Consider the following 11,683-nt stretch of genomic DNA (forward strand, 5'->3'; position numbering starts at 1 on the left):
CATCTGTAAATAACTTGTAAATAGTTTATGCACAAATTGTTTCTGTTCCTACTTTGGAGGTTATCTTCCAATCTGTTTTTCAATGCATATACAAATTCTATGTTTTACACAATATTGTATCATATTTGATGAGTTACTGACCTGTTCGTCCACAGGCTCGATGTGCTGTCGTCTCCACAACTGGATCACACTGGCACAGGATGTCCATGCACCAGATGGTCTGAGGGATGCACTCCTTCCTGTTGGTCTGGAAAACAAATAGACATTTGGTCTGTGGTGGGTCTTTTTCAATGCTGTATCAACATCTTTATCATGACAGAAAATACATTGTTTATTATGTCACAAATCCACCATGGGACAATGTGACAAGTGGTCCCTCAACACCCAATCCTCATGCCTCATTGTTTGTTCTTGTTTCCCAATAAACAGCTTCTTCAGACTTGATTATAGTATTGGTAAAATAGACTGGGCCTTGGTCTATCTGCACATCTAAAATCTGCCTATGTGGATGGGACATTTCTGCTGGAATGGAGGAATTATCTGGAATGCTCAACTAGATGATCAGGACAATCTAGGGTACTATTTCCCAAAGAGGTGAAGTATTGCGATGAGTCATACAACTGTACTTCTGATTCAAATTCTCAAGAGGAAAGTTAAAACCCTCAGCCGTGAGGTCACTGAGGAGGACCAACAGTGATAGGGGGATCATCTGAAAGGGACTGACATGCAGTAATGTAACATAAAGGATTTTGGGCATTGGCCAGCAGCCCACAATTTCTACATTCAGGTCCTACATCTGTGGCATGCGATGTTTGTAAAGGCAACATTTCACTGCTGTGTCAGTATTAGACTCCGGCTAGCTTAATTTCCATCCCTGCTGACATGTATAACCAAATTCACCAGTCATTTTTGATTAGTCATGTACAACAGATGCACTCGTGGAACAAAAACATTTATGTTTTATATGGGAAAATATTGATCCCATAAGGTCGTCAGCTAACTAGTCAACTTTAGCTAATGTAGCTAACTAGCCAACCATGGTGCCTAACTAACTAGCCCACTAGGCTTTAGCTAGCTAGATAGTTAACATTAGCTTACCGTTTTTGTAGTCAGACTTTTCTTAGTGGTGACATGCTAGATAACCAACTATTCTTGCCATGCCGCCAGCCTAACATTAGCTAGCAAGTCTGACTACACAAACAGGGAGTTAACATTAGCTAGCTAAATATCCTTTCCCTGGTGGGCTAATGCTAGCTAGCATGTGACCACGTGAAAAAGTAGCTGGCTAAATCACTAAATACTTGTCAATAAAAAGGTAACAAAAGTCATTATGGTAGCCTATGCTGGTTTTAATTTCACTTGTAAGAACGGTAATGTGCGTTGTACACATAACACATTCGGTGGGTATCTAGCTGACATTCATAAGTACCTAGCTAACTGCAGAGCGTTAACCTAACCTAATTGCTCTAACATAATTGCTCATTAGCAGCTAGCAACCATGGTTTACCTAATCACACGGCTCCAGCGACGCTTTGGAAAACGATAAAATGCATGTGTGCTTATCAAAGTAGTGGTTACAATCCGGCGGTACATAACACAGAACCATCCTTGCTTCTGATAGACAGAGACCTAAGGTTAGCTACAAAGTAGAGAGGGTAATGGATTTTGTTTTATCAATTTAAAAATGTTATGGTAGCTAGCTAGGTAATTTGCAAAATGCTAAACAAGAATACACACGAGAAACACTATCAATTATTTACACAAGAAACTAAAAAGGCCATGAAAGGCTACTTGTCGACGAGTTTGCATTGAGAAATGTACCTTGAGTGATGATGTTAAAGCTTGCAACAAGATGTGTAGATCTGTATGATAGCCACATTAGCGGCTAATTAGTAATTATCGGCAAATATATTGATAAAAGTTACCTTGTCCGAGAGAGATTTGCACGGTTATCAAAATGTCACGCCAGGGTAAGCCTACATGAAACACAGACCTTATATGAAGTAGTTCTAAAATCCCCAATGCAAAAATGAATGGGGGAAAAACTATTGGAAACATTTTCGTGTTTTACCGCCAGGTTTTATGCATATTATGATTCTGTGGTAGTCAATAAGCCATAAAGTTACTACTAGTACATGTGCTGCTACAGGGGTGTCAAACTCATTCCATGGAGGGCCTGGTGTCTAATGTTTTTTGGTTTCTACTTTCAATTAAGACCTAGGATGTTCATAAATTCAATCTGGAATGTGAGTGAGCTCAGAGTGCAAGCGCTCAGGGTTGATCCTAGCGCTTTGACCTCACAATATTAGTCAAGCTAACTGGTTGGTGTTGGCTAGCTTGTTATCTACTTCCAGACACAAATGAGAGAACCCCTACTCTTACCATTTTACTCGACCTAGCAGAGCTGGTTAGGCTATGATCATGTTATCCAGTGCGTTAGTGACTGTAACTGTGCTGCTGGCAACAATTTAATTACGCTTTTTTTGCCAACTGACACCGGCCATATTCAACAGCTGTTGAGCGTTTGTAAATTCATCAGTTATTCTGCGCTCTGGAACACTCAGACGAGTGCGCTCTGAAATCAAAGTAGATAGCCAGAGTGAATTTACGGACGCAGGAGCGAAAACCCGCAGACACTCCATGGAATGAGTTTGACACGTGCTACTACATCAGTACATTGGCCATGTTACACTCCAGTCCAGCAGGTGGCGAAAGCGCAAAATGTGTTAACTTGAAGGTGCACGAACAGTGGATTCCCTTTTTTACTTAGTAATGCCGGATGTTGATGTTGCTGCACGGACATGAATGGGATGAAAACAGCACAGCCACTTAGCTAGCTAATGTATTTGTATTCTTTAAATATGTCTAAAATACAGTTGTTGAGGGTTTTTCTCAACGATAGATTAACAGCTGCTGCCGATGAGATATTCGGGGTCGTTGAAAAAATGATAGCAGAGTATCAGGAGGAAGTTGTCCGTCTACAGAGGCTGCTCGACATTGTTCTTCAACCTGAGATACCGTTAAACCTACACAGAGCAGGTTTGTTACTCATTACGTTTGTCTAACTAACTCGAACTCAATTTTACGAAATAAAAGGAGCAATGCCAAAGTTGGTTATTTTTTTTAGAGGAAGTGTAATATGAAAATGATCGGGTATGTCTAAATGGCCTAATGCCAGCAGTTGTTCCATTTAATTTCAAAAAGCCTAGCCTGGGTGGGCGCTTTGGATCCTCACCATTCGCGGTCAGTGCCGTTTAAGATGAGGAAGGATGTTAAAAGAATTATGAGCGTGGCCTAATTTCTATTACAACATATCAGATGACTGTCATTCATATTCCATTCACCTAGCTCAATGTAACATCGAAAGGTTTAGGCTACTACATGATGCTCGAATTTTCCCTGGATCCATCATGAGGTTGCTACAACCTAGCCTCTGAATGAAAGTTTACAATGTAGATGCACAGGTCGAGATAATTGAGTAATCAAGGTGACAGACAGTGATACATGCAATACCGCCTTGCAAACTCTTGCCTGCATCTAGCTGATATAGCGTATAATCATTAGTCCAGCAGTTGCAAATGAGAGTTTCTATTGGACAAATTCAGGTATGTTTATCCTGTTCCGTTTAAGAAACGTTTTTCAACAGAATCAATACACCCCTCATCACATGCAAACACAGTTCACTTTCATAGCAGCCACATACAAACAGCTTGTTGTGTGTATGTGTATATATATAATTCCTTCTTGCATCTATCTACGCGCTCTCCTCCTCTCACCTTTTCCCTTTGCTTGTGGACTTCAGTGCACAACATTTCCATATCATGACCGCTAACCACACACAGCCAACATAGTTGTCACGTCATAGTTAACGTAGCTACTAGAACAAGTTAATAAACCCACTACAATCATGCAGTACAGTCAGCAGCAAGCAGTTTAGCAGTTACACTGGCGGGCCCCAGTGGCAATAAATTAATAAAACCAAAAGCTTACTTCGACTTGGAAAAGTTCCAGTGTTGTATAGCCATATTCTGCTAGCTAACATAGCATCCCTCTCTGTTTGAGCCAGATGCTAGCTAGGTGAAAGTGAAATAAAATGTACTACGAAATATACAGTAGCTCTCTCTCTCTCTTGCTTCTTAATTTTGGAAGAAATTAATCAAAACTGTTCAACTATTGTCTTTCTCTCTTTGTCAACGACTCACCACATGTTATGCATTACATTGCAGTGCTAGCTAGCAGTAGCTTATGCTTTCAGTACTAGATTCATTATCTGATCCTTTGATTGGGTGGACAACATGAGTTCATGCTGCAAGAGCTCTGATAGGTTGGAGGACTTCCTCTGGAAGTTGTCATAATTACTGTGTAAGTCTTTAGAAGGGGGTGAGAAACCATGAGCCTCCTAAGTTTTGTATTGAAGTCAATGTGCCCACAGGAGGACAGAAACTAGCTGTCCCCTGGCTACCCCAATGTGCTACCCTACAGAGTGCTGCTGAGGCTACTGTTGACCTTCATTGTAAAACTATGTTTTAATCAATTATTTGGCGATGTTAATATTTTTTGTATGGTTTGATCTAAAAAAGGATAACTTTAATGTTTCACAATTTTATGTTTATGAAATTCACTGGGGAGGATCAATTGATCCTCACTATCGTCTGGGATTAATGTGCCCAGCCGGTAATACACTCGTGTCTCCTCGGTGACCGTGGTAAACCGTCCTCCATTCAGGCTGCAAAGGTGTCAGTTTCCTCCTTAATGCGATTTAATGGCTCGTCGGTGCAAGAAAACAGGGAAAATAGGCATACTGTCTTAATAAAACACACAAATCTGTCGCCAGGGTTCGTCCGTCAAACTGCTAGATGGTGAAGCGTAATTAATCACTCCAGAAAATGCATTTCCACTGCTCCAGAGTCAAATGGCAGCGAGCTTTACACCACTCCAACCCAGGCTTGGCATTCCGCGTGGTGATCTTAGGCTTGTGTACGGCTGCTCTGCAATGGGAACCCATTTCATGAAGCTCCTGACTAAGAGTTTTTGTGCTGACGTTACTTCCAGAGGCAGTCTGGAACTTGGTAGTGAGTGTTGTAACTGAGGACAAAACATTTTTTTGCACTACACACTCCAGTACTCAGTGGTCCTGTTCTGTGAGTTGTATGGCCTACCACGTCACTGCTAAGCCGTTGTTGCTCCTAGACGTTTCCACTTCACAATAACAGCACTTACAGTTGACCGGGGCAGTTCTAGCAGGGCAGAAATTTGTCAAACTGACTTGTTGGAAAGGTGGCATCCTATGATGGTGCCACGTTGAAAGTCACTGAGCTCTTCAGTAAGACCATTCTACTGCCAAATATTTGTCTATGGAGATTGCATGGCTGTGTACTCAATGTTATACACCTGTCAGCAACGGGTGTGACAAATAGCTGATTCCACTAATTTGATGGGGTGTCCACATACTTTTGTGTGTGTATATATATATCTTCATCTTCAAATAATATTTTTGCAGGAATCTCCTTGCGAATGATTTTGCCGAAGATTGTATCTATATATATATATATAGTACACTGCATAATGAAACAATCCCTAGTAAGCTAGTGTTTTGAGTGTGGACTGACTATTATTTGGCATTAAGACTGGTTTTACACACAACTTTCTATCCAAGTTGGGAGAGAGCGCGAGGATGGGTCATGTCATGCAGGTTCAGGTAGCCTATACAGGACAGTTGTATACTGAACAATTTCAACAATTTCAACGATTTTACTGAGTTACAGTTCATATAAGGAAATCAGTCAATTGAAATAAATGAATTAGACCCTAATCTATGGATTTCACATGACTGGGTAGGGGCACAGCCATGTGTGGGCCTAGGAGGGCAAAGGCCCACCCACTTGGGAGCCAGGTCCAGCCAATCAGAATGAGTTTTTCCCCACAAAAGGGCTTTATTACAGACATAAGTACTCCTCAGTTTCATCAGCTGTACGTGTGGCGCAAGTGAAGAAGCCGAATGTGGAGGTCCTGGGCTGGCATGGTCACATATGGTCTACAGTTGAGGCCATTTGGACATACTGCCAAATACTCTAAAATGACGGAGGCAGCTTATGGTAGGGAAATTAACATTAAATTCTCTGGCAACAGCTCTGGTGGACATTCCTGCAGTCAGCATGCCAATTGCATGCTCCCTCAACTTGAGACATCTGTGGCGTTGTGTGACAACTGCACATTTTTGTGGCCTTTTATTGTCCCCATCACAAGGTGCACCTGTGTAATGTTTGATCAGCTTCTTGATAAGCCACACCTGTCAGGTGGATGGATTATTTTGGCGAAGGAAAAATGCTCACTAACAGGGATGTATAGAAAATTGTCCATCAGAAATGACATGTTTTTTTTTGTGGATATGAATCATTTCTGGGATCTTTTATTTCATCTCATGAAGCATGGGACCAACACTTTACATGTTGCGTTTATATTTTTGTTCAGTGTGTGTATATAAAATAAATAAAAACAAATTGGCAGCTGATTAGTATGATGTTTAAATTTCCTACTTTTAATTCATGAACAAGTAATTGCATAATTGCCACCAGCCAGCAGTCTAAAAATGTCAGCAATACGACAGTGAATAGCTTCATGAAATGTTAGGCTTAACATGAGAAAATGACGACCAAATAGGCCTACTAATAAACATTTACCCATTAACATTACGGGAGGGTCCAGAGAAACTGTTACGCTAGTGACATATAGGTAGGGATCAAGTGACTAGGCAACAGGATAGATAGACCGTAGCAGCAGTGAATGTGATGAGTCAAAAGAGTTAATGCAAAAAGGGTCAATGAAGATAACCAATAGCTATCCAGACCACCTATTTAGCAGTCTTATGGCTTGGGGGTAGAAGCTGTTCAGGGTCCTGTTGGTTCCAGACTTGGTGCATCAAACTGTTTTCCATGCGGTAGCAGAGAGAACAGTCTATGACTAGGGTGACTGGAGTCTTTGACAATTTTTAGGGCCTTCCTCTGACACCGCCTGGTATAGAGGTACTGGATGGCAGCGAGCTCGGCCCCAGTGATGTATTGGGCCGTATGTACTTCCCTCTGTAGCGCCTTGCACTCAGATGCCAAGCAGTTGCCATACCAAGCAGTGATGCAGCCAGTCAAGAGCACTCAATGGTACAGCTGTAGAACATTTAGGATCTGAGGGCCTATGGCCTCCTGAGGGAGAGGAGGCATTGTCGTACCTTCTTCACTTCTGTTGGTGTGTGTGGACCATGATAATTCATTAGTGATGTGGACACCAAGGAACTTGAAGCTCTTGACCCACTCCACTACAGCCCCGTCGATGTGGATGGGGGCGTGCTCGGGCCTCTATTTCTTGTAGTTCACAATAAACTCCTTTGTCTTGCAGACGTTGAGGGAGAGGATGTTTTCCTGGCGTCACTGACATCCTCCATATAGGCAGTCTCGTCGTCCGTGATAAGGCCAATCACTCTCGTGTCGTCAGCAAACTTAATGATGGTGTTGGAGTCGTGCGCAGCCACGCAGTCGTGGGTGAACAGGGAATACAGGAGGGGATTAAGCACGCACCCCTGAAGGGCCCCCGTGTTAAGGTTCAGCGTGGCGGACGTCTTGTTGCCTACCCTCACCACCTGAGGGCGGCCCGTCAGGAAGTCCAGGGTCCAGTTGCAGAGGGAGGTGTTCAGACCCAGGGTCATGAGCTTGGAGGCACTATGGTTTTGACTATAGCTCAGAATTAAATGAACAGCATTCTCACTTAGGTGTTCCTCTTGTCCAGCAGTGTGGAGTGCAATAGAGATTGCGTCATCTGTGGATCTGTTGGGGCGGTATACGAATTGGAGGGGGTCTAAGGTGTCTGATGTGAGCCATGACCAGCCTTTCAAAGCTTTTCATGGCTACAGATGTGAGTGCTACGGGGCGATAGTCATGTATAGACTGGTTAGCTTGGCGCTCTTGGGCACACGGACAATGGTGGTCTGCTGGAAATATGTAGGTATTACAGACTGAGTCAGGGAGAGGTTGGAAATGTCAGTGAAGACACCTGCCAACTGGTCAGTGTATGCTCTGAGTATGTGTCCTGGTAATCCGGCTGGGCCTGCGGCCTTGTGAATGTTGACCTGTTTAAAAGTCTTACATCTGCTTTGGAGAGCATGATCACAGTCATCCGGAACAGCTGGTGCTCTCATGAATGGTTCAGTGTTGCTTCCCTCGAAGCCAGCATAGAAGGAATTTAGCTCGTCTGGTAGGCTCGTGTCACTGGGAAGCTCGCTGCTGGGTTTCCCTTTGTAATCCGTGATAGTTTGCAAGCCCTGCCACATCCGACGAGTGTCAGAGCCGGCGTAGTATGATTCAATCTTAGTCCTGTATTGACGTTTTGACTGTTTAATGGTTCGTCTGAGGTCGTAGCAGGATTTCTTATAAGCGTCCGGATTAGTGTCCCGCTCCTTAAACGGCGCCTTTAGCTCAATGCGGATGTTGCCTGTAGTCCATGGCTTCTGGTTTGGATATTTATGTATGGTCACTCCGGGGACGACTTTGTCGATGCACTTATTTAGCTAGTTTATGCTAGCTGGCAACAACAGCAGCATGGCGCTAGTTAAAACTTGTAAAAGAAAGTGATGTAAATTTCGATGGGTGAGGGAGAAATAACTTGTAGTATTGGTCACCATCTGGATGTCACCGTGACATGACAATTAGCTAACTTAACGACAAGCCGGTGTGAATGACCAGTGCAACGGTGTTGTATCGAGTTGCTTGCCACTGTTGGTTCCCACTGGGCAGAAGTTGCTTCACCATGCAGCTATATCACTACCCGCTAGCTAACATAGCCAATTTGTTCCATCCCACTGATTTTATATTTTGAGTAGGATAGCTGCCTACACGAGAAATCATTAGTAATATTGCTAACCTTCTGGATGTCACCGTGATACAGTCTAACGCTCAGTGGGGAGAGTTTGAGCTGCAACCTGGCAACACAACAACACGCGGCACAGTGTGTCCTTCGCTCCTGCTTGCCGGCTGCTGTCCTGCAGTAAGGAGAGGGAAGTAGCTAGTGTAGCCAATATCAGGCCAGGGTGACAGCTAAAACACATTTTATTGTAGTGATTTTCAATGAAAATGTACAATTACTCTGGTAAAACCGAAATTATTCTGAACACTCCCAAGTCCCAACTTCGGCAGACGGGGGGGACACACGACTACGATGACTACTACTACTACTACATTATTCAAAATACACACATACAGGAACTTCCAGTACCAAGCTCTCACCTGAGGAGGACTATGGGGTGCTTTTATACGTTTCCCAAGTTGATCACTAATTAGGGTCCCACATGAAACACTGACCAATACTTTGGTTCCTACCTTGTTACATACATGTCATTACATTTTCTGTCTTATCCTTCTTCCAGACTTCCAGCAGCTCACTCTCTCTGAAGCGGAGATCCCCCCGGAGCAGCAGCACTATGAGCAGGAGTGGAGACACAATCTGGGGCTGGAGGACCCAGAAACCATACAATTTAAAGATGAAGAGGAGGATCTCCGGACCAGTCAGGAGGAAGAGGAGATTCAACGGATTGAGACTGTTACTAAAGATGACATATTCACTCCTGCCTGTGTGAAAAGTGACTGTTTGGCGTACCCAACTCAGCTCTCAAATATCTATCACGCTCAAAAGGAAGGAAACAAAGAGAGAGACACTCTACCCAGTACTACAACTGAACAGATCAAAACAGAACCTGATGGAGAGGACTATAGGGAATCAGAACCAACCAGTGTCTCTCAGCCCCCCCTTGCAGTAAATCCAGTCTGTTCTGCAGTTCAAAGTGGTATGGAGAATAAAAGACCTCCATCAGGTTTTAAGCAAGTCAAATCAAAGAGAACAGAGATGGTTAAAGGACAAAGGTCCCGTATCAATACTAAGGGTAAGAAATCTACTCAGTTGTCCCTCCTGAAATCATCCAGTCAAGGTCATGCTACTCCTTGTTGTAAGGTGTGCGGTAAGTATTTTCATTACATGGGCTCATTGATTAAACATGTTCAAACTCATACAAAGGATAAAGAAACACTTTGTGGAGTGTGTGGAAAGCATATGGAGTCCACAGAAGGTATGAAAGAGCACCTCCAAACTCACATTGCAGCTAGGTTGTGTTGTCATGTTTGTGGTAAATGGTTCAGCAAGAACAGTAAGCTGACAGTGCACATGAGGAGCCACACAGGGGAGAAACCTTTTTCCTGCCCTGTTTGTGGTACATGCTTCATGCAGACTGGAGATCTGAAAAGACACATGAGGACCCATACTGGTGAGAAACCATATCTCTGTCCTGATTGTGGAAAAGGATTCAGCGTTGCCAGTAATCTGTCAGTGCATATAAAGATTCACACAGGAGAGAAAGGACAACCAGATTCAGCACTGGCACCAATCTGAAAGTGCACACGAGGACTCACGGGAGAGACCATACTAATGTCCTCATAGTAGAAAATGCATTTCCCAATCGGGTACATTAAATAACAATCAAAGACTGTATATCACTGTATAGGTGCAGTGATTGCAGGAGTTCTCAAAATGACAGAACTCCTACAAAGTTACATAAACAATCATGACAAGGGAGAAAACATGATAATGTGCTGTTTGGGAAAAGGTCTGGAGACAGAAGACAGAGTCACATTCTAACTTCCACTTGAGAGGAGATGCCCCTCAGAACACTACTCTTGGGTGAATAAGATATGACTGAATTACTGCCTGAACATAAGAACTCTCCATCTCTATCTAACAGAGCAGCTAGTGGATTTTTTGAGCAGTTCCTGCTCATTACTTATAGGATGACACAACAGACATTTGAACATTTGTCCTCCGTCTGTACATAAAACATGTTTTTAGAGTTAAATATGTTGTTAAATGTTGAAATCTGCTACTTTATATCTTGTTTGATGTTGTTAAAGTAGTTTTTACAATAACAGTAGATTTTTGTTAGTCTCAGGAGCTGAAGGAATCTTACCATTTTTGTTATTACCGATGTTTGATGCCTATATCTACTCTGAGGGGAAAATATTTGTATTTATTTTGTTTTCCATGTTTTGACAATTAAGAAAATGTGTTGTAATATGCTCATGTAGACCCATTCATATGAATGAAGCTTGAGAAATGTGTTTTTCCAGAGATTGTACATTTTATCTGCCTTTTGTATAACAGAATAAATGTTGATAATACATGTTTATCGTGAGGTGTCTTTACCTGCACATTTCTCTTTCCTCTGATTTCTCTTTCCTCCAGCCACCCAAGTCAGACTGTTCTCTCTGCTACCGCATGGCAGGGCAGTACTAGAGCGCAAAGTCTAGTTCCAAAAGGCTTCTTAACAGCTTCTACCCCTAAGCCATAAGACTCCTGAACATCTAATCAAATGGCTACCCAGACTATTTCCATTGTGGTCGTCCCCAGAGAGTTGTATGGTTTGTTAAAATATATATCGATTTTTTAAAATCAATGGTTTTTGTTCGACACATTTTAACATGAAAATAATCTCCCTTTAAAAAGAGTCTGTGTAATTCCATTACCATGGAATTGCCCGAATACAAATACATTTTCAAAAGACAATCACTGTAAGGGAGGGCTCTTCCAATAAATCACTTGGACCTCGAAGCCAGCAAAGCCTCTCTAATGAAACCAACTGAAAACATATTTACAT

At 42.6% G+C, this 11,683-nt stretch overlaps 1 protein-coding gene across 1 annotated transcript; it reads left to right on the top strand.

Moving 5' to 3' along the window:
• Positions 1 to 2,780: 2,780 nt before the first annotated feature.
• On the top strand, positions 2,781 to 11,209 carry LOC129855205 (gastrula zinc finger protein XlCGF48.2-like). The gene is made up of 2 exons (XM_055922620.1): positions 2,781 to 3,039; positions 9,410 to 11,209. Exons 1-2 carry the CDS (start codon positions 2,841 to 2,843, stop codon positions 10,423 to 10,425), a joined length of 1,215 nt encoding a protein of 404 aa, XP_055778595.1. The 5' UTR covers positions 2,781 to 2,840; the 3' UTR covers positions 10,426 to 11,209.
• Positions 11,210 to 11,683: the final 474 nt, after the last annotated feature.

Source organism: Salvelinus fontinalis, chromosome 5 (genome assembly GCF_029448725.1).
Source record: "Salvelinus fontinalis isolate EN_2023a chromosome 5, ASM2944872v1, whole genome shotgun sequence".
NCBI classification, from domain to species: domain Eukaryota; kingdom Metazoa; phylum Chordata; class Actinopteri; order Salmoniformes; family Salmonidae; genus Salvelinus; species Salvelinus fontinalis.